Genomic DNA, 23,612 nt, shown 5'->3' on the forward strand with positions numbered 1-23,612 from the left:
GAAACTACCTGCCACCCCAGATATACAATTGGTGCTGAATAAATTGGATGATTAGCATTCTTGTATAGGTTGACGGCCTTGAAGTATCATAGGATGGGGAGCTTTATTAGGAAATGGCAATGCTATGAGGAGTGGAAGAAAACTGTACAGTGATCATGTTCAGTTTTGTGGGATTCGGGGGGGGAAGGGAGGGGGAATTAATACTGTTGGCTGTATTTTGTTTATTGATGGACATTCTGCCTATGATACCTTTCAGTCATATTGCTCTTATTATTAATATGAATTGTGGATGTTCTACTACAAGGGTCTCAAAGTCCCTCCTTGAGGGCCGCAATCTAGTCGGGTTTTCAGGATTTCCCCAATAAATATGCATGAGATCTATGTGCATGCACTGCTTTCAATGAATATTCATTGGGGAAATCCTGAAAACCCGACTAGATTGCGGCCCTCAAGGAGGGACTTTGAGATCTGTGATTATGGATGTTCTAATTTGAATTGGCAAAATAAAAGCTATAAGTTAAAAAATAAAATATGATACACTTCTCCCTCCATATTCACAGTTTTTAGCTTGATGGCTCCTTCCTCCAAATGACATGAGCTTCCATAGAGAAGTCGCTAATTCCCAGCACTTTCTTCACCGTGTTTTGCCTCTCCTTCAGGAACAGGCCAGGTCTCCCAACATGTTATTCGTGGTTTTATTATATTCACGATGGTTTTTAATAGAAAACAGCGAATAACATATGAAAAAGTTATTTGCGGTTTTTCTGTATTTGCGGTTCTGTTAATCCCCTATCACAGCGAATACGAAGGGAGAAGTGTAGTTAGAGTATATAGCACTGAATGACGAGGTAGATGTAATAGGCATCTCAAGAGACCTGGTGGAAGGAGAACAATCAATGGGACAAATTATATTGCAAGGATAGAGTAGATCAAATTGGAGGGGGGTTGGGCTGTATGTTAAAGAGGGAATTGAATCAAATAGAATAAACATTCTGCATGACAAAGATAGTGTGAAATCCATGTGGATAGAAAATCCATATAAAGGAATATAAAGTTAAGGTTATACTACCGTCCCTCAATGGCGTACCAAGGGGGGGGGGGGCAGGGGGCAATGGTCCGCCCCGGGTACACGCCCCAAGGGGGTGCACAACTGGCCACCCACCGGGGAGTAGGCTGCCACTGCCGCCATCGGGAACAAGCCGGAGCTGAGTTCCCCCTCCCTGCTTTTCTTCCCCTTGGGGCCGACCAACTCTCACCACCCGATGTCAATTCTGACATCGGAGAGGACGTTCTGGGCCAGCCAATCGCTGCCTGGCTGGCCCGGAATGTCCTCTCCAACGATATAATTGACGTCGGGTGGCGAGAGTTGGTTACTGTTTTTGTGGTGTTGTGGTGTTGCATTGTCTACTGTAACTGTCATTTCACACTGAGACGTGGAGACGTTCGTTTTGAATAGAGTCTGATCGGTCGGGATACACCCTGAGGCAGCATGAGAATGTGAAACGATGGCCACCGTTGGTGTTCCAATCAGCAGGATAAGTGGACTTTATTCCTCTATCTTGAATGTTTATTGGCATTATACAGCACAGCATAAGACGTGCATTTAAATTGAAGGTTTTTTGCCAGTGAGGTGACCGCTCGACCACCTCTTTAAGCCGTTTTGGTGAGGTGGGAGGGCTTTTTCTGAGGCTTTTTCCTTCATTATGTAGCATTCTGGTCTATGCTGTGCTTGTTTGATTTACTTTATTGGACTTTACCATACTCCTTTTGAAAGTGTTTTTCTTATCATACATTGAGTTTTCAAGATATCTGGGTTTTTCAGCTATAACATATGCTAGGTACGCCCCAGGACAAAATAAGAAGACAGATGAAGAAATGTTTTCAGAGATTAGGAATGCTGGCAAATTGAGCAACAATATAATAATGAGTGATTTCAAGTACAATAATTGTTTTGGGTGGAGCACACAAACCACACACTAAAATATAGCCTGCTCCAAACTAAAAAGCGAATCGAAGAGCTCCTATCAGTCACCTCCACAAGGAAAAATGACAATAGTAAAGGAGTAGAGAAAAAAAATTCATATGGTTAAAAAAAAAAAACCAACACACCCAAAACTCAGCTCCTTTATATTCCAGCAAACCCCCAAAGGAGCTTAATCATGTCAAACGCAATACTGTAACTAGTGAATGAAAAACCGCCAACTTGTGATATAGAAGAAAAATATCCATTGCTGTAGAGAAGATTACAACATAAACCAGCTAAGCTCTCAATCACCAAAGTGCACTCATCACTTCATCTCAATGCTCAGAATCCAGTAATCCACTGGGAAACAGTTTACCGTAAGTCCCTGGTTTATGTTGTAATCTTCTCTACAGCAGTGGATGTTTTTCTGCTGTATCAGAAGTGGGGTTTTTCCTATTTTCTAGTTGCCGGTTTTTCATTCACGAGGTAGATTGAGTCAAGAAGCACAGGAGAACCAATTCTTTGCATTTCTCTGCTGTACAAAAATACTGACTAGGAGGGAGTTAATATACTGCCTTAAAAAGAAAGTCAAATGAAACAGGCTTTATGCAAAACCTCAATTTGCGGTGGAGAAACAGACATGTGCTCAGCTGTGGCAAAGGGTGCGTCACCACACTGACATTTCTTCTTTCTCCAGAGTGGAAAGATACAAAACCCCTCAGACATTTCCTTTATTTAGACACCAAATGAACAAAATATTTCAAACACTATACTAGCTGAAAAACTAACAAACTCAATTTTGTTTTAAAGAGTACTGCATCATCTTGATTGCACAAGAATCAGGACTTCTGGTATTAAGTGCTTAGGAGATGGAAATTTAAGGGTTTATTTTTCAGTTAATTAGGAGTTCTTAAGAGGATTCTAAAAACGGATGTTTGGTAACGTTTTTACTGTACAGTCATTTAAAGCAGTGGTTCCCAACCCTGTCCTGCAGGACCACCAGCCAGTCGGGTTTTCAGGATAACACTAGTGAATATGCATACGTGAAACCTTGGTTTACGAGCATAATTCGTTCCAGAAGCATGCTCGTAAACCAAACTGCTCATATATCAAAGCGAGTTTCCCCATAGGAAGTAAGGGAAACTCGCTTGATTTAAAAGCTAACAACTGATATTTGCATTAATAAACTGTTGTCAAACTTTGTTTTTAATTTTTCTTGCAATTTAGAATCTTCAATTGATGAATTATATTGTCAATTTAAAAACAGTATGGAGGTAATAGTAATTTAAAAAAACCGTCTAAAAAGTGTCCTAAATGGCTACTTGGATGATCAAAAAGCCTGATCGTCCAAGTACCCATAACCAAAGCTGGTTTTTAGACGTATCTAAAAACAGCTTAGGCCTTTCCCCTGCCTCTAGACGCACAGAGAGAAAAGAGGTGTGTTTAGAGGAGGGGAAAGGGCGGGCAGTGGGCGGGAGGTGGGCCGACCTACACCTAGGCGTACAAAAGGTATAACCAAAACATTTACAGGTTGCCTAGTCAGCACTTAGACCTTTTTGACTTAGACGTAGTCAAACCAGGTCTAAGTGCCGAAAAGGGGCCACTGAGCTGATGGCCGCTGGCGCCATCAGTTCAGCAGCCCGGCAACCTATCCACCGCAACCATCGCGGCAGGAGAGATGCCTCATCTCCCCTACCGCGATGCCATCACTCCTCTACCCGAACTGCCGTGACCCGCGGCAGGAGAGATGCCCTATCTCTCCTGCTGTGGGTCGCGGCAGTTCCGGTAGAGGAGTGATGGCATCGCGGTAGGGGAGATGAGACATCTCTCCTGCTGCGATCCATCACACCCCCCCTCGCAATTAACATCAGGCCAGGAGAGCCCAAACTCTCCTGGCCCGCGGCGACCCCCGACTCGTTCGGGCCAGGAGGGAGCCCAAGCCTTCCTGGCCCAGGCGACCCCCTACCCCCACCCCCCACTACATTACGGGCAGGAGGGATCCCAGGCCCTCCTGCCCTCGACGCACCCCCCCTCCCCCCAACGACTGCCCAACCAGAACCCCCGATCGCCCCCCCCAGCTGACCCGCGATCCCCCGGCTGACCCCACGACCCCCCCACTCCCACCCCCTTCCCCGTACCTTTTTCCAAGTTGGCCGGACAGACGGGTGCCAAACCCGCCTGTCCGGCAGGCAGCAGACGGCAGAATGGGGCCAGATTGGCCCAGCCGTCCCAAAGTCCCGCCCACAGGTGGGGCCTAAGGCGCCTGGGCCAATCAGAATAGGCCCAGGAGCCTTAGGCCCCTCCTGTGGGCTGTGGGGGCGATCAGGGGTTCTGGGGGGGGCGGTCGTTGGGGGGAGGGGGGGTTGCGTCGAGGGCAGGAGGGCCTGGGATCCCTCCTGCCCCTAATGTAGTGGGGGGTGGGGTTAGGGGGTCACCTGGGCCAGGAGGGCTTGGGCTCCCTCCTGGCCCATTGTATTGGAGGGGGCATTGCCGGGGCCAGGAGGGCTTGGGCTCCCTCCTGGCCATATCGAGTTGCGCCGGGGCAAGAGGGCTTGGGCTCCCTCTTGCCCCGATATCGTCGGGGAGTCGGGGCAAAAGGACTTGGGCTCCCTCTTGCCCCAATGTTGTCGGGGGGGGGGGGGTTCACGGTTCGACATGGCAGGAGGGCTTACAGACACCAAAGTTAACTAACTTCCTGTTGAGTCAAAGTTCCACCTCTGGTTAACATCCAATCAACTTTTTCCTTTCAAATAGATACAAAAAAAGCCCTCTGATCATTCTATTCGCTCTTTAAGTCCTTTGGAATAACAACGGACTTAACAACAAAAGGTAGCAGGTGGTCCTTCTTTTTCAACGTAAAGGTGATTTGTCTGGTTTTGATTTCATGCCTGTCTCACTACATTGTAAGCTTTAAAAAGCAGAGCCCCAAATATGTTTTTGGGGATCCCATTCAATTACAACAATTTTTAGTTGCTAGAGAACAGAAATTAGTTTAATTTTCTTTTAAGATTCATTGCTGAGAAAAAGAGGAGAAAATAAGAATCCCTATTAAGTAAGGAATGATTCAAGGTTCTTTAGGATGAACTGAGAATTATTTCTTTATCTTTTCTTAAAATTTGTTGTTGTAATTGTTATCATGTCTCCCCATAATGTGGGCTTAAAAGGAATTATGTATGATTGATTATGTATTGTTTATGAGATTCCCTTTGAGTTATTGGATATTGTAAGTATTCAAAGTTATAATTTAAAAAAAAAAGCAGGGCCTATTACATGTGTCTAAAAAGTGCATATAGAAATGGGAACGGGACTTGATATACGGTGGAACCTTGGTTTACGAGCATAATTCGTTCCAGAAGCATGCTCGTAAACCAAATTGCTCATATATCAAAGCAAGTTTCCCCATAGGAAGTAAGGGAAACTGCTTTGATTGGTTCCACCTCCTCCCCCCCCCCCCTCCACGAGGCTACCGGCGCTGCTCCATTCTCCCCCCCTTGAGGAATCCGACGCTGTTCCAAACCCCTCCCCGCGATCCAGCTTCCCCCCTACGAACCAGCATCCCCCCCCGCTCGCGTTGACCCCCCTCCACCGCGATCCTACTTTCCCCCCTCCCGAGCAGTCAATGACACCCTTTACCCGACTTGGCACCAGTGCCGGTGCCCGAAGATCCTCCCTCTTCTGGCGCGGCTGGGCGGTGCGTCGGAGATCCTCCTTCTTCTGGGCTGGACTGGCTTTGAGCATGTGCAAATGCTCAAAGCCAGTCCAGCCCAGCCCAGACCAGAAGAAGGAAGATCTCCAACGCACCGCCCAGCCCAGGCCGCACCAGAAGAGGGAGGATTTTCGGGCACCGGCACTGGTGCCAAGTCGGGTAAAGGGTGTCATTGACTGCTCGGGGGGGGGGGGGAAGTAGGATCGCGGTGAAGGGGGGCAATGCGAGCGGGGGGGATGCCGGATCGCCGGGGGGGAGGGGAGGGCGCTCGTACAGCGAGGCAAGCTCGGTTTACGAGGCACCAAGTTTGCGAATATTTTGCTCATCTTGCAAAACACTCGCAAACTGGTGCATTTGTAAACCGAGGTACCATTGTACTGCCTTTCTGTGGTTTCAATCAAAGCAGTTTATAAATGACACGCAGGTACTTATTTGGTACTTGGGGCAATGAAAGGGTTAAGTGAGTTGGTTGCCCAGGGTCAGAAGGAGCCGCAGTGGAAATCAAACCTGACTCCCTGGGTTCTCAGGCCGCTGCATATTCAAAACCAGTTATGCCCCCTTCAGCTGGTGCCAGTGCTGACGTACCAATCGCCCTTGTCCCTGCTGATCTCAGGGAGTGGCTGGATCGTAAAGTTTCAGCGTTTGCTTAAATTACTCTGGAGCCATACCAGTCCAAGTTTCAAAAATAAGCATCAACGATTTAAACTGCCCCCTAATTACGCTACCTTTTTCAACACTCTTACCTTGACCTGATACTCTAACCATGACTAAACTCAATTTCTCTGTTTAACATGGTGCTTCATCTCTATCCAGTGATTTATTTTTTATTTATTTAAAAAGACTCGCTTATACCTAAGTGGATTACAGAGAAATAAAAAAAAAAAATCAATCCCAAGATAAAAACTCCAAAATAACAGAACAAAACCCAATAGGAGTCAAATATCAAAATGTTACATACCAAGATTCACATCTGGCAGAATCTTATCGTGAAACTGGTTCTCCAAACTGTTGGGAGACAGAAAATCTGCCAAAAGCTGACTGTTGCTCAGCTCTGGATGTTGCAGAAGTTTCTTTGAGGAAAAAGAAAAGGATTAACTGGATTAGTGAAAATAACTAGATAGAGCGGAGTGGTTGCATGATGATTCATTTATATTTTGATCATTCGATTCTCACCCAGGGAAGGGAATGTTTAGCCAAGAAATGTGTAAGTGTTGTACGATGAAAAGGTCATCACTCTTAAAAACGTACTGTCAACCTTTATTTCTATAAAAACACATTTATATCATAAATTTATACTACTATTTTTCATTGCTATAGCACTGAAAGGCGTACGCAGCTCTGTACTTTTAACATGTAATAGACAGTTCCTGCTCAGAAGAGCTTACAATCTAATTTGGACAGATAGGGGTTGGGGAGTTTCTTGCCAAGAGAATGATAGGATGGGACACAGATATCTTATGGTGAGTGGGAGTTAGAAGTTGAAAGCAGACTCAAAAAAGTCAGCATTTAACTTGGATTTGAATACTGCTAGAGATGGGGCTTGACCTATTGACTCAGGCAGTCTGTTCCAGGCATATGGTGCAACAAGATGGAAGGGGCGGAGTGTGGAGTTGGCAGTGGAGGAGAAGGGTACGGATTAGAGCAGTGGGCTCAAACTCAAACCCTTTGCAGGGCCACATTTGGGATTTGTAGGTACTTGGAGGGCCTCAGAAAAAAATAGTTAATGTCTTATTAAAGAAATGACAATTTTGCATGAGGTACAATTCTTTATAGTTTATACATCTTTCCTTTTGGCTAAGTCTTAATAATAATATTGTAATTTATAGCTAAAGAGACATATGATCAAGAAACTGTTTTATTTTACTTTTGTGATTATGATAAATGTACCAAGGGCCTCAAAATAGTATCTGGCGGGCCGCACATGGCCCCCAGGCCGCGAGTTTGAGACCACTGGATTAGAGGGACTTACCTAATAAATCCCTCTTATCTGTACCCTTCTCATCTACTGCCAGCGCCAGACTCCGTCCCTTCTATCTTGCTGCACTGACTGCCTGAATTAATATGTCAAGATTCATCTCTAGCAGTACTCAAATCTTAGCTAAGGCCCCATTTTTTCAAGGCTGCTTTCAACTTCTAACTTCCACTCACCATAAGATACCTAAATTAAACTAAACCTTAGGTTTATATACCACACCATCCCCATAGACGCAGAGCTCGGCACGGTTTACAGGATTTAGGATGAGAAGGAACTCCAGTGGAGGGTTTAAGGATTAAGTGTGAGAGGGTGTGGATGGGCAGGAGAGGCCAAAGAGGGTGGAAGTATTACAGTTTTGAGAATAGCCAGGTTTTTAGGTGTTTGCGGAAAAGTTGGAGGGAGCTTAAGGTTCGGAGCGGGGAGGTAAGGTTATTCCAGAGCTCAGTGATTCTAAAGGGGAGGGATGACCCTAGTTTGCCTGCATGCAAAATACCTTTTGTGGAAGGGAAAGATAATTTAAGAGTTTGGGAGGATCTGGAGGAGGTAGGAATTGCGGAGTTCCAGGATAGAGGAATAACGGCAGGAAGGATGCCATGTAGGATCTTGAAAGCTAGGCATGCACATTTGAAGTGGATACCTGTGTCCATCCCATCATTCTCTTGGCAAGAGACTCCCCAACCCCTATCTGCCCTGTCTGTCCAAATTAGATTGTAAGCTCCTCTGAGCAGGGACCATCTATTACATGTTGAATGTACAGTGCTGCATACACCTTTCAGCACTATAGAAATAATAGTAGTAGTAGTATAAATTATACAAATGACATAAACCAAGCTACAGCTATAAAAAGAACAATACAAGCTTTCCTCTTACAGTTTTCTCTAGAATAATCTCACATTACGGTCGCAATAACTTAACTATTTTCTGTTATGTTTTGCAAAATCTAGTCAATCCAGAGTGGCATGAGACCAACTGCTTCCATTTCGTCCATCCATTCATGAAGATTAAAGTCACAACTCTTGATAATAACCTTAAGACTGCCCCCCCTCAAAGCCCTAAACAATTTTTACCTTGTGTTAATGGTTCTACCAAATCAGACGCCCGAGGTCATTCTCAGGAATATGAGAGTTGTCTCAGTTGCTCTAAATCGAGGGTGGGGAACGAGGGCCGCAATCCAGTTGGGTTTTCAGGATTTCCCCAATGAATATGCATAAGATCTATTTTGCATGTACTGCCTCCACTGTATGCAAATAGATCTCATGCATATTCATTGGAGAAATCTTGAAAACACAACTGGATTGCGGCTCTCGTTCCCCACCCTGCTCTAAATCTCAGTCTGTTCAAAAAGCAAAGATGAGTACTAACCCGGAAAATAAAGTCTATTGTAGGGACTGCCACATTCCTAAAAGCATATACAGTGGAACCTTGGTTTACGAGCATAATTCATTCCAGAAGCATGCTCGTAAACCAATTTACTCATATATCAAAGCGAGTTCCCCCATAGAAAGTAAGGGAAACTCGCTTGATTCGTTCCACCTCCCCTTCCCCCCCGGCCACTGGCGCTGCTCCACCCCACATCCCCAAAAGACCCCCTCACCCCCGAGGCCACTGGTGCGCTTCTACATCCCCCCCCCCCAAACCTTCATCACCCCCGCCTGCAAACGCCTCCCCCCGCATGAACTGGCATTCCCCACCCACCCAAACTGAATGCTTACCCCCCCCCCCAATGTGGCACTGGCACGCAGCACCAACCCACAGGAGGTGCCAGTGCCCGAAGATCGTGCCTCTCCCCCGACTGGGCCTTGAGCATCTGCACATACTCAAGGCCTTCTGGCTCTCGTTCTCTCTGAGAATCTCGGAGAGAGGCGGGAGCCAGAAGGCCTTGAGCATACGCAGTCGAGGGAGAGGCAGGATCTTCGGGCAGCGGCACCTCCTGTGAGTTGGTGCTGTGTGCCGGTGCCACATTGGAGGTAAGCATTCAGTTTGGGCGGGCAGAGGATGCTGGTTCGTGAGGGGGGGGCATTTGCGGGTGGGGGGGTGATGCCGGTTCATGGGCGGGGACTCATAAATCGAGTCAATGTTCAGTTTGCGAGTCACGATTTGCGAGAATATTTTGCTCGTCTTGCAAAACACTCGCAAACCGCAGCACTCTTAAACCGAGGTTTGAAAGTATTACTTAGTGACATTGTTGAACACCAGTTATACCTGCAGATATTCTTGAAATTCCTCCCTCTTAGACTTTAGGAATTCATAGTTCTTTGGGCCAATGATTCTCTTCGATGGAAGTTGAGCATCAGGGAACGTACCTAATATTGAAGCAGGAGATGTTAATCATTGGGTGTTCAAAATTTATTTTTATTTTGGATTTCGTTTGCACTTTAATTGTTAGCTCAAAATGAGTTACCACATTCTCTTTAATAATCGCTTCCCCACCACCCATTCAAGGCCGGAAAACCCTATCATTTGAGTCTAACATTCAACTTTTAACAATAATTGCTTATCCCCCCAAATCCGTGTTAACCTGCCATTGCTCTCCTTCACCCTCCCCATGCAATGAACAGATCTTTCCTTACTAGGGTTACAGATTTAGCAATGCAATTAACGCACTAACCCCATCCCCCCCCCCCATTTACAAATCTGTAGCATGGATTTTTTTTATTTATGAGTGTCCGAGCTGTTATTACCGTGGCCGGCGCTAAAAACTGCACTATGGTTTTGTAAAAGAGGGATGGGGGTAACATAGTAAATGACGGCAGATAAAGACCTGAACAATCCATCCAGTCTGCCCATAAATTATACCCATTAATAAATACATTAGATTAACTTGTCTCTTCTTTGATCTTTCTGGGCCATAGACTGTAAAGTCTGGTATTGTCCAAGGGTCCAACTACTGAAGTTGCCATCTAAGCTCACTCCAGCTTATCCACCCATCCTGTTGTTCGCAGGATATCTACCGCAAAGTCTGGCCAGTAATATCCTCATGTTCCAAGTTAAATATTTAATGTTTATAACAACACAAATGGCTATTAACTGGTCTCCTGCTCCTGTGTTGAGCCGCTGCTTCTCCAGATCTGAAAAAGTGGCTGTTGCATCAGTGTAGGCATGCTGCCACCGGATCTACCTCACACAGAAAAAGGTAAAGGGGATGTGACTTGATATACTGCTTTTTCTGTGTGGTTTACACAATCAAAACGGTTTACATATTTTAGACAGGGGCAATGTTAAGTAACTTGCCCAGAGTCACAAGGAGCTGTGGTGGGAATTGAACTCACAACCTCAGAGTATCGAGACAGCTGCTCTAACCACTAGGCTACTCCTCAGACAAGAGTTTGCACTTTTCAGATACAGGCAATGGCTTTGAATTCTTATGTATGACTTTACTGCAGTCCTTTTAATTAACTTCTTTGTAATGGCTTAAACCTTGAAATTACAAATACATTAAGAATGTATTTGTTTATCATTTTTAGACATAAGTCCTCATTATTCATGTTTTATGAGCTTCATAATTTTGCTTTTACAATGTTTCATTAGCTGTAAATGGTATAAGTTGCAAATCTTTTAAATAAATAAAATGGCTGCAGGAAAGAGTGGAGTAGATGAACTGGATGTTCCCAGGTTTATAATAATAATAACTTTATTTTTCTATACCGCCAACACCCAAAACGTTCTAGGCAGTTCACAGAATAAGGAGGACTGGACATTCCAGAGATAATACAAAGCGCACAGAAAGGCAGTATAATATTTCAATAGTGAAAAATACAATAAGAAACTATGACATAGTCATCAATCAAGTAACACATTATAAACATCAAATCAGAAAATAGATTGTCAATTATAAGCAACAAATAGGATTGAAGTGATTTATGGTTATAGACCACAACATAATTTTTGTAATCCTTCAAAATCGAAATATACCTCACCTTATCTTAGGAAAGTTCAGGTTAACCCTTTAATTTCTGAAAATGTATCTTCCACTCTTGTTCCAAGTGTTTATTTTGACACATGGTCAGTCTGTAACAAAACTTTCTAGTTGAAAGGTTTTACAGGAGAAGTAGATGTTGAGTTTGCTTTCATAGCTGAAACCTGGCTTCCAGATATAGTCTAGTCTAATCTAATCTAATCTTCTATTTGTGCGTCGCTCATACTTATACAGGCTCAAGGCGACTGTAAAGAGAGGGGACAGAAAGAGGAGGGAGAGAGAGGAGGTGGATAAATAGGAGGGAGGGGAAGGGGAGAGAGGAGGAAGGGGAAAGGAGATTAAGTATCGAACAGATGGGTTTTCAGTTTTCTTTGGAAGATGATGTGGCAAGGTTCAGTTCTGGTCCTTTCTGTAAGGCCATTCCAAGTTTTGACTCCTAGAAAGGTGAGCGTGGAGTGGAAAACTTGTTTATACTATAGTGAAGATCTTTAGTGGATGGGAGATTTAGTAACATCAGGTTGAGGGATCTGCAGGAAGTAGACCATGCTATTGAGAAGAGTTGGTGAGTGGGGCTGCAGAGTTTCCATAAAGTATGCAGTGAATGATGCAAGATATTTTGAATGCTATTTGTGATGGGATGGGTAGCTAGTGCATTTGTTTGATGAAGGTTGTGACTGAGTCGTATTTTCTCAGGTTGAAGATAAGTCTTACGGCAGTGTTTTGGATGAGTTGCAGTTTGTGAATTAGAGCAGTGTTGATTCCCATGTAAATGGAGTTACAGTAGTCCAGTTGTGGTAGGATCATCAGTTGTACGATTAAGGCAAAGTGGTATTGGTGAAAGTAAGGTCTGATTAGTCTTAACTGTCTCAGTTAGTGCCCTGTTAGATGAATTATGTCCAATTGGTTATCATATAAAACATTGCCCACAAGTAGGAAGAAAAGAAGGGGACTTCACGTTACTTTATAAGAGTTTTTTCCAATATATGTTTGGTTGATTCATTGATTCCTTCTACTGCCAACTGTAGCTTGTTCAGCCGATCTTCCAAAACTGTTGTCACCAAGCATGCAGTGCTGGATCCATTCCCAACTTTGAGCACAAGGATTCACAGCAAATGAAACTTTGTGTAAATCCTCGTAAATTAGGTGAGGATTCCTCCTCCCCCCCATGCCCCATTTTCAGTTGTGTACTAAATGATCTATGCTGATCTTTATCGAATAACATTTAGCGAGATGTGCAGAAAATCCAAATCTTTGCCAATTAGCGCCAATCAGGGATTGTTAGGGCTTACTTATTGATGCGAATTGGCTCATTACTAAAACTATGCACGCAAATCGAGTGCCCACCCAAATTTATGAGCACAATTTTAAGCACCAGGCTGGTTTCAGAAGGCTATGGAAGATTTTGAGTTACAGCAATCAGGTCCATCTTGTTACAGTCTGACATATCTGCAGCATTTGATTCAGTTGATCGCAGCCTTTTGATGAGCAGACTAAGCGCGTTGGACTTCTCTGAGCTGGTTTATAAATAGATTTCAGGGTTTCTGAGGAATAGAAGTTGCAAATTGGTCCTGAATCGATCTGGTGGTACAGCTTGACACCACCAACTTATTTCCTGCTTGTTGCAAGTTGAAAAGACAGAAGCGCGCTGTTGATGGGGTACACTAAAGGGGCATGTCCTGCTCCTTAGTGTACCCCTAGTGGCTTAGTGGTTAGAGCTACAACCTCAGCCTGTGGGTTCAAATCCTGTGTGGCATGTCATTCAATCCTCCATCGCCCCGGGTATGTTAGATAGATTGAGCGCCCAACAAGACAGGTAGGGGAAATGCTTGAGTACCCGATTAACCACTTAGATAACATAACATAACTTTATTCTTCTATACTGCCATAACTGACTGATTTCTAGGTGGTTTACACCAAAGAAGACTGGATAACTTTGATAGGCAGTATATACGGTAAAATTCCTAAAATAAATAAAAATAAAGCAAAATTGCATTCTTTCTAGAGCACGGAAATCGCCATCCAGAGTCCCTCAGGGATCACTTATTTCACCGATGCTGTTCAATATTTTCATGATTCATTGGGCTCTTTTCAATTGGACATTGACAAACTGATGTTTACATATGCTGATGACATCTTTGTTTTAGTTCCAAGTTTGCCCAATATAAATCAGATTTGACAAAAAGATTGCAAATTGTATCTAGAAGTTCTAAGCTTGGGCTGACTCAGTTGTTGAAATTAAATACTACAAAAGCAAAGGTGTTACACCTATTTCCCCTCCAGTTAGAGGCTGCAAAATGAAAAAACACCACGAACACCTTCTCTCTCACCAAGCAGTCCCATGGGGCAAAGACCTAGACCAACTGCTTTCGCCCACTACATACGGGGAATTCAGGAAACGCCTAAAAACATACCTGTTCCAAAAATATCTAAACAATTGACCCGCTCTCCCTCTCCCTCCCCCCTCACTATTCCACCTGAACTTACAGCACTGTTATAAATATAATCTGTTATCTTCATCTTATCGTAACTTTACGTTGCTATTTATCCCCAACAGGTCCTGTCGGACATTACCTACTAAAATGTACATATTACATTTTCACTCAGCAAATTGTATTTCTATACTATTGCCTCCTGAGGTCTCTGATCTCTGTATTTCCTCTGAATATCTACTTATTGTATTTCGCTGAATGTCCAACTCTCTTGATTGTAAACCGCCTAGAAGTCGCAAGCTTGTGGCGGTACATAAGAACATAAGAAATGCCTGCACCGGATCAGACCCGGGGTCCATCTAGTCCGGCGTTCCGCGCACGCGGAGGCCCAGCCAGGCACACTCTGGCGAATACAATGTCACTCGTATCCCTCAATGTTTTCTGCAAGAAGATGTGCGTCCAATTTTCCCTTAAATCCTAGAACGGTGGTTTCCTCCACCAGCTCTTTCGGGAGAGAGTTCCAGGCGTTCACCACTCGCTGTGTGAAGCAGAACTTTCTGACGTTTGTCTTGGCCGTGTCCCCTCTCAGCTTCAGGCCATGACCTCTGGTCCGAGACTGGGTTACATTTGCCAATGTGAATAACGCTGTTTCTTGCTCACCATCCTTTCCCCCTGTTGGTGAGTGAGCTTGCTCCATTATGTCAATTCCTTTTAGCAATTTAAAAGTCTCTATCAGATCCCCTCTCAGTCTTCTCTTCTCAAGGGTGAATAGTCCCAGTTTTCTGAGGCGATCTTTGTAGCTCAAGTTCTCCATACCTTTTACTAGCTTCGTCGCTCTCCTCTGCACCCTCTCCAGTAGTGTTATATCCTTCTTCAGGTATGGAGACCAGTGTTGGACACAGTATTCCAGGTGTGGTCTGACCATTGCTCTATAAAGCGGCATTATGACCTCCCTTGATCTACTCGTGATTCCTTTCTTTATCATGCCTAACATCCTGTTAGCTTTCTTTGCCGCCGCTGCACATTGAGCCGATGGCTTCAGGGTTCTATCTATCAGTACTCCCAGGTCTTTTTCTTGATCGCTCTTCCCCAATGTTATACCTAACAGTTTGTACCCATGCTCATTGTTTTTACTGCCCAGGTGCATCACTTTGCATTTTTCTACATTAAAACTCATCTGCCAATTTTCTGCCCATCTCTCAAGTTGCTTCAAATCTCTCTGGAGTTCTTCGCTGTCTTTTTGTGACCTGATTGCTCGGCATAGTTTTGTGTCATCTGCAAACTTGATGATAGCACTGGTCGTTTCTTCTTCCAGGTCATTTACGAAGATATTGAATAAGATAGGCCCAAGAACTGAGCCCTGAGGCACACCGCTAGTTACTTTCTTCCAGTCCGAGTACTTCCCATTTATGCCCACTCTTTGTCTTCTGTTTTCTAGCCATTTTCCTATCCATCTCAGTATATCCCCTTCTATTCCATGACTTTGTAGTTTCTTGAGAAGTCTCGCATGAGGTACTTTGTCGAACGCTTTCTGGAAGTCCAAGTATATTATGTCAACCGGTTCTCCGCTATCGACTTGTTTGTTCACTCCCTTGAAAAACTGAAGTAAGTTTGTCAAGCATGACTTCCCTTTCCTGAAGCCATGCTGACTACCTCTCAGCAGGTCATGGTTATCCAGGTGCTGTACAATGCTGTCTTTAATCAAAGCCTCAACCATTTTCCCAGGGACCGATGTGAGACTCACTGGTCTATAGTTTCCCGGTTCTCCCCTTGATCCTTTTTTGAAGATTGGTATTACGTTCGCTATCTTCCAGTCTTCTGGTATCTGTCTGATTATAACTGACAAGTTAGCGAGGGTTTGCAGTAGTTCTCCGATTTCCACCTTTAGTTCTTTTAATACTCTCGGGTGAATTCCGTCTGGGCCAGGGGATTTGTCACTTTTTAGTTTGTCAATCTGATAGTATACCTGGTCCAGATCCACCTTCACTGTGGTGAGGCTCTCCTCTATTTCCCCCTTGAATACTTTCACTGTTTCGGGTATCGATGTGGTGTCTTCCTTGGTAAAGACAGAAGCAAAGAAGGAATTTAATCTGTCTGCAATCTGTTTGTCCTCTTTGATGTATCCTTTTCTTCCTTGGTCGCCGAGAGGGCCCACTGTCTCCTTTGCAGGTTTTTCCCTTTAACATATCTAAAAAATGGTTTGAAGTTTTTGGCCTCTTGGGCTATCTTTTCCTCATAGGCCCTTTTGGCTTCTCTCACAGCCTTGTGGCACTTCTTCTGGTCGTCTTTATGACTGTTCCAAGCCTCAGTTGTTTTCTCGCGCTTCCATTTTTTTAACGAGTCTTTCTTTTCCCTAACTGCATCCTTCACCTCTTTGGTTAGCCAAGCTGGTTCTCTTTTGGCTTTAGTTTTCCTTCCTTTGGCTATCTGCGGGATGTATAGATTCTGTGCTTCGGTGATAGTTTTTTTTAGTAAGGACCATGCTTGTTCTACCGTTTCGATTTTGGATATCCTTTTCTTGATCCGTTTTCTTACCATGGCTCTCATGCTATCGTATCTTCCTTTTTTAAAGTTGAAGGTCTTGGTTAGGGTCTTAGTTCGCTTCCCCTTCCCGATGTCGAGTTTAAAGTAGATCATACTGTGGTCGCTCGTTCCTAGCGGGACCGTGACTTCTACATCTTTGGTTTGCCCAGTTATGCCATCTAGGACTAAGTCCAAGGTGGCGTTTCCTCTTGTCGGTTCTCCTACCATTTGTTCTAGGAAACAGTCTCCCATCATTTCCAGGAACTTTATTTCTTTCCCGCAGCTTGAGGTTACTAGGTTCCAGTCTATTCCTGGGAAATTGAAGTCTCCCATGATAGTTACATTGCCCGTCCTACATTCATGTCTTATTTCATCTATCATATCCGAGTCTGTTTCCTCCGTCTGACCTGGAGGTCGATAGTAGAGACCTATTTTTATGTCTGCTCCGTTTTGTCTGGGGATCTTTACCCAGAGGGACTCCAGTTTCGTTTTCTCTTCCGCCTTCCCTTCTCCAGTAGATTCTACTCCTTCCTGGACATATAGGGCAATGCCTCCCCCTTTCTGCCCTGTTCTGTCTCTTCTGTAAAGCTTGTATCCCTGTAGTACTGTATCCCATTCATTTTCCTCGTCCCACCATGTTTCTGTTATGCCAATGATATCTATTTCTTCGCATCTAGCTAGTGTTTCCAACTCCCCCATTTTGTTTCTCAGGCTTCTGGCATTCGTGTACATACATTTAAGCTCCCTTTGTGTTGCCTTCTTAGATTTTCTGGGCTTCACAGGCCTTATTGTATCTTTTACTGCATCTATTTGCGCTCCATTGTTGTCTCCCTCATTTGCGTCAAGTTCTTCCTCTTCATCTGAGCGGATGTCCTTATTACTTTATTACCTGCTGTCCGGGCCATCAACTGGTTGTCGACTGTCCGCTCTCCCCTGATCTTCAGTTTAAAGTCTTCTCAATGATCTTCTTCATGTTTCCAGCCAATATTCTCGCCCCTTCTTTGGTGAGGTGTAATCCGTCCTTCCTATAGTACCTGCTCCTTCCCCAGAACGTCGTCCAGTTGCGCACGAAGTCAAACCCTTCTTCCTCGCACCATCGTCTCATCCAGGCGTTGATTTCTCGCAGCTCATCTTGCCTCTTCGCATCTGCTCTCGGTACCGGGAGGATCTCAGAAAATGCCACTGTCACCTCCCTGACCTTCAGTTTTCTTCCAAGTGAGCGGAGCTGGTTCTTCATTTCCTCCCTATCGTACTTCCGTCCGCTCACGTCGTTGGTTCCCACGTGGATAAGTACCGCAGTGTCCTTCCCTTCTGCGCTGTCTATGATCCTGATGATCCTGCCAGCCACATCCTTCACTCTTGCTCCGGGCAGGCAGGTATAGAAGAATAAAGTTATTATTATTATGAGGACAGTCCTGAAAAAAATATTGATAGTATCAAGTAAATTTATTTCAGTTGATTGAACATCGAGGGTCAAGGGAGAGATTTTGGATTCAGCTTGACCTATGGAGCCACAGTTAAAAAAAATAAAAATCTTATAACAAAGTATTTCTTAAGCTTAGGCTGTAGTGAGGCACATGTTTGCCTTCTTGTTCAATCTTAACCCAACTGGACTACTCTTAACTCTAGGAGCTCAGTAAAAAATGAGGAAAATCTAGCTTCTTCAGAATACAGCTGTTCTATTGATTGTTAGATTGCATAGGTTTAACCATGTCACCCCTATGTTTGTAAAGCTGCAAAGATTGCCAGCAGAAGCACGGATAGTTTTTAATAAGAACATAAGAATTGCCGCTGCTGGGTCAGACTAATGGTCCATCCTGCCCAGCAGTCCGCTCACACGGCGGCCCCAAGGTCAAGACCAGTGCTCCAAATGAGTCCAGTCTCACCAGTTTATCATGAACTTGTCCAACTTTGTCTTGAGACATGATAAAGATCTTATCTCTTTTAAAAAGTCCCTAAAAACTTATCTCTTCAAAGATGCTTTTAATCTATGATTTTCTTAACCAAAACTTATTTTTAACTTGCTATTTTAAAATCCTATTTCCCTTATGTTATTTTTCCTTTATATGTTCCTTAACTCTTGAAATGAAATTGTAACTTCTCCCTTCTTTCCTCCCTATTCGTGTATTGTCTTTTTTGTAGTTTGTTATTTATTTATTACTGAATTACTTGTTATTTTTTTAAATTTGTATTGTACATCGCTTAGGAAATTAAATAGGCGATTCATCAGGAATTAATAAAACTTGAAACTTGAGACCCTGGAGGGTGTTTTCCCCTATAACAGACTCTGGAAGAGCGTTCCAGTTGTCTACCACTCTCTGGGTGAAGAAGAATTTCCTTACATTTGTACGGAATCTATCCCCTTTTAACTTTAGAGTATCCTGTTCCTCTGTTACGATTCTTAATAGAAAGTCTACTTTATAGATACATTTGTTCTCCTTTTGGACAGGGAAGAAGAAATTACGCTCAAAAAGGTGCCGTTACATTGGGTTTCCCAACATTTAAGAAAGTGTTAAATAGTTTTTTCCTTATCTAGCAATTCATCATTTGAAGATGATTCCAATATTTGTTAGCGGCAATAAAAAAGCCCAAAGAGCCCAAGAGAAAGAAATGAGGTGGAAACAATGCCACAGCATCATGATACAACAATTTATTATAAAGTCAAATCTCAAATGTGGATGACAATGGTGTGACCTAAGACCAAGGTTTCTGCAAGACAGCGCCTTCCCTCAAGAGTCCTATTTTGAATGAACACATTATGTAGAAACATAGAAAGATGACGGCAGATAAGGGCTACAGCCCATCAAGTCTGCCCACACTATTGACCCACCCTTTTAAGTCTACTGACCCTCTTAAGTATAATTGTAATTATACTGCCACTCTACTGATCCTCTCTTTCAAGTCTATACCCTAGTGACCCTATCCCTTGGCATGACCCTCGTAGGGATCCCACATAGGTATCCCATTTGTTCTTGAAGTCTGGGATGCTGCGTGCCTCAATCACCTGCACTGGAAGCTTGTTCCAATGCTCAATCACTCTGTCCGTGAAGAAGTACTTCCTGGCGTCTCCACGAAACTTCCCTCCCCTGAGTTTGAGCGGATGTCCTCTTGTAGTCGAGGGCCCCCTAAGAAGAAAGATATCATCTTCCACCTCGACCCATCCCGTGATGTACTTAAATGTCTCAATCATGTCTCCCCTCTCCCTACGCTCCTCAAGACTGTAGAGCTGCAGTTTGCTCAGTCTTTCTTCGTACGGGAGACCCTTTAGCCCCGAGACCATCCTGGTGGCCATCCGCTGAACCGATTCAATTCTGAGCACATCTTTACGGTAATGTGGCCTCCAGAACTGCACACAGTACTCCAGATGAGGTCTCACCATGGCTCTGTACAATGGCATCATGACTTCAGGCTTCCTGTTGACAAAGCTTCTCTTGATACAACCTATCATCTGCCGTGCTTTAGATGAAGCCTTCTCCACTTGAGTAGCAGCCTTCATGTCGGCACTGATGATTACTCCTAAGTCTCGTTCTGCCGTAGTACTGATGCATATCACAGAGTGGTAGCTTCTCAAAAATGTCAGACTACTGACACATACTTTGATTCGCAAGCATTTAACTCAGGGGTCTCAAAGTCCCTCCTTGAGGGCCACAATCCAGTCGGGTTTTCAGGATTTCCCCAATGAATATGCATGAGATCACTGCTTTCAATGCATATTCATTGGGGAAATCCTGAAAACCCGACTGGTTTGCGGTCCTCACGGAGGGACTTTGAGACTCCTGATTTAAATGTAGTTAGATGATGACTTTTGATCCGTTTTAACTTTTTATGATTTTTGGTATAATAATTCTTTTGTGAGCCACATGGAACTAGATTGGGATTATGCAGCCTTTGAACTCTATGACTGGATTCCCCCAGCCTTTCCCAAGACAAGCCTACCCTTATAGATGTTAACATTAGTCTTGGGGTGAACTGTATTTTTTTTTAAGAGAATTAAGCTGTTGGCATTATTGATCCAAGCTGATATACTGAAAAACATTGCAATGTGAAGCTGGATTGTTTATTCTAGGTGAGATCATGGGACAGAAGAACTGTGCTGGTAGCCCATTTAGGTCATGATGATCTGGAACAGTTATGTCCACCCGCAAGTTTGCTGAGATTCCCTTTTTATGGGCCTATGAGAGAATGGGTATTGTGTATGCCTAATATGACAAGGCCTTTAAATCATTGGAACAGTTCCCGTAACAATCCTCTTTAAAGTGGACCCATCATGAATTGCCAAGCTCCATTACTTCTATGTTAGCCTGTCAACAGCCAATCACAGGACTTACCATTGATGGCTACAGAGACAAAACCTACATAACAATGGATTTCCTGTACATTAGCGAGAATGAGAGAGCCGACTAGGAGTGAGAGTCAGAATTGATGGCTTCCATCAAAGCAGAGGGACCAGAAAGATGTTCCATGGAGAAGGATGTGTTGCCAGGAAGAGGGGCAGAGGTGAGAAATTTCTATTCAAACTGAGCTTACATCAGAAATGCTACTACAGTGAAATTCTGTTTTAAATCAGACTCTTTAGGAGCAGTTTTAGCGTTGCCAGAGGATGTGGTACATTTTATTTCTCACCTCCATTCTGATCGCTGAAGTATTCAGACAGTGGCAAAACGGCGACAGCATATTTTTCAGCATTTCTAGTACAACGTCATTATCTATTATGATGATGTCATTATCTGTTAGGATGATGCCATTATCTGTAATGATGACGTCATTATAGAAACGCTGAAAAATATGCTGTCGCCATTTTGCCACTGTCTGAATACTCCAGCAATCAGAACGGAGGTGAGAAATAAAACGTGCCAAATGTAAGTTGCCCTGAAGCAGCAGAGGGAAGAAGTGATCTGTGAAACGCTGGCTGTATCGGCTTAGTTTTCAGCGGTTTTCAGCGGCACAGACAGTCTCTCGGTCCCCGATTTAAACTTGAAAATTTTGAAGAAGACACACGAAGAAATATGCTGCAAGTGGAAAACGTCTGTGGTTAAACGGAGTGACCGGAGAATCAAATATGAAGATAAGTTACTTTGTTGCAACTGCTGGATGAACTGTTGCATGAATTGTTACAATGTAGCTGTTAGTTTTGAGAAAGAAGGGTCTGTACTTCTGGATTAAGAGTATTATTGAGAAAATAAAAAATAATTTTTTAAAGAAATATAAGTAAGAATAGGAGATTAACAAGTATTTCAGAAAAAAATGAATAAAACAAAAAAACAAAAAGGTTTTTTTTCAACGACTGTATGTATGAGCCAAAATGAATAATAAAAAAAAGAAAAAAACAAAAAGGTTTTTTTTCAACTACTGTATGTATGAGCCAAAATGAATAATAAAAAAGAGAAAAAAAACAAAAAGGTTTTTTTTCAACGACTGTATGTATGAGCCAAAATGAATAATAAAAAAAAGAAAAAAACAAAAAGGGTTTTTTTCAACGACTGTATGTATGAGCCAAAATGAATAATAAAAAAAAGAAAAAAACAAAAAGGTTTTTTTTTCAACGACTGTATGTATGAGCCAAAATGAATAATAAAAAAGAGAAAAAAAACAAAAAGGTTTTTTTTCAACGACTGTATGTATGAGCCAAAATGAATAATAAAAAAAAGAAAAAAACAAAAAGGTTTTTTTTCAACGACTGTATGTATGAGCCAAAATGAATAATAAAAAAAAGAAAAAAACAAAAAGGTTTTTTTTCAACGACTGTATGTATGAGCCAAAATGAATAATAAAAAAAAGAAAAAAACAAAAAGGTTTTTTTCCAATGACTGTATGTATGAGCCAAAATGAATAATAAAAAAAAGAAAAAACAAAAAGGGTTTTTTCCAATGACTGTATGTATGAGCCAAAATGAATAATAAAAAAAAGAAAAAAACAAAAAGGGTTTTTTTCAATGACTGTATGTATGAGCCAAAATGAATAATAAAAAAAAGAAAAAAACAAAAAGGGTTTTTTTCAACGACTGTATGTATGAGCCAAAATGAATAATAAAAAAAAGAAAAAAACAAAAAGGGTTTTTTTCAACGACTGTATGTATGAGCCAAAATGAATAATAAAAAAGAGAAAAAAACAAAAAGGTTTTTTTTCAATGACTGTATGTATGAGCCAAAATGAATAATAAAAAAAAGAACAAAACAAAAAGGTTTTTTTTCAACGACTGTATGTATGAGCCAAAATGAATAATAAAAAAGAGAAAAAAAACAAAAAGGTTTTTTTTCAACGACTGTATGTATGAGCCAAAATGAATAATAAAAAAAAGAAAAAAACAAAAAGGTTTTTTTTTCAACGACTGTATGTATGAGCCAAAATGAATAATAAAAAAAAGAAAAAAACAAAAAGGGTTTTTTTCAACGACTGTATGTATGAGCCAAAATGAATAATAAAAAAGAGAAAAAAAACAAAAAGGTTTTTTTTTCAACGACTGTATGTATGAGCCAAAATGAATAATAAAAAAAAGAAAAAAACAAAAAGGTTTTTTTTCAACGACTGTATGTATGAGCCAAAATGAATAATAAAAAAAAGAAAAAAACAAAAAGGTTTTTTTTCAACGACTGTATGTATGAGCCAAAATGAATAATAAAAAAAAGAAAAAAACAAAAAGGTTTTTTTTCAATGACTGTATGTATGAGCCAAAATGAATAATAAAAAAAAGAAAAAAACAAAAAGGGTTTTTTTCAATGACTGTATGTATGAGCCAAAATCGGCATGTCTGTTGAATTATGTGAAATGGATCAACTGTGCAGGAGGCTCTTTATTCTGAGGCTTTTTTCCCTTTAAATGAAATTGAATTCAAGTAACAAAAATTGAAATACTGTTAAATCTGTCTTGGAGTAAATCAATAAGGAACAGTACTGATCACATATGAAGTTATATATTTTGATTAAATGTTGTTCATTGGACCACTAGATCAGACACCATATTAACGTATTGCAGATGAAATGTGTGTCAGATTAACGAGAACCATCAAAATACTTTCTACTTCTAACTTCTCATTTCATTTATAAACTATGAGGTAACAGACTCAACCACTTCCTGCTGTCAAGACCCACCCAGGAAAGTGT

General features: G+C 42.3%; 1 protein-coding gene across 3 annotated transcripts in view; it reads right to left on the bottom strand.

Annotated features, from left to right (window-relative positions):
• Positions 1–23,612, bottom strand: part of SNX14 (sorting nexin 14) — a 212,339-nt gene that overhangs the window by 53,927 nt on the left and 134,800 nt on the right. For all 3 annotated transcript variants that reach the window (XM_033937245.1, XM_033937246.1, XM_033937244.1), the window contains exons 19-20: positions 9,847–9,947; positions 6,628–6,739 (exon numbers count right to left, since the gene is read on the bottom strand). In XM_033937245.1, coding sequence (XP_033793136.1) covers positions 6,628–6,739; positions 9,847–9,947 — 213 coding nt within the window. The remainder of the gene's footprint in view (positions 1–6,627; positions 6,740–9,846; positions 9,948–23,612) is intronic.

This window comes from Geotrypetes seraphini, chromosome 3 (assembly GCF_902459505.1).
Source record: "Geotrypetes seraphini chromosome 3, aGeoSer1.1, whole genome shotgun sequence".
NCBI classification, from domain to species: Eukaryota; Metazoa; Chordata; class Amphibia; order Gymnophiona; family Dermophiidae; genus Geotrypetes; species Geotrypetes seraphini.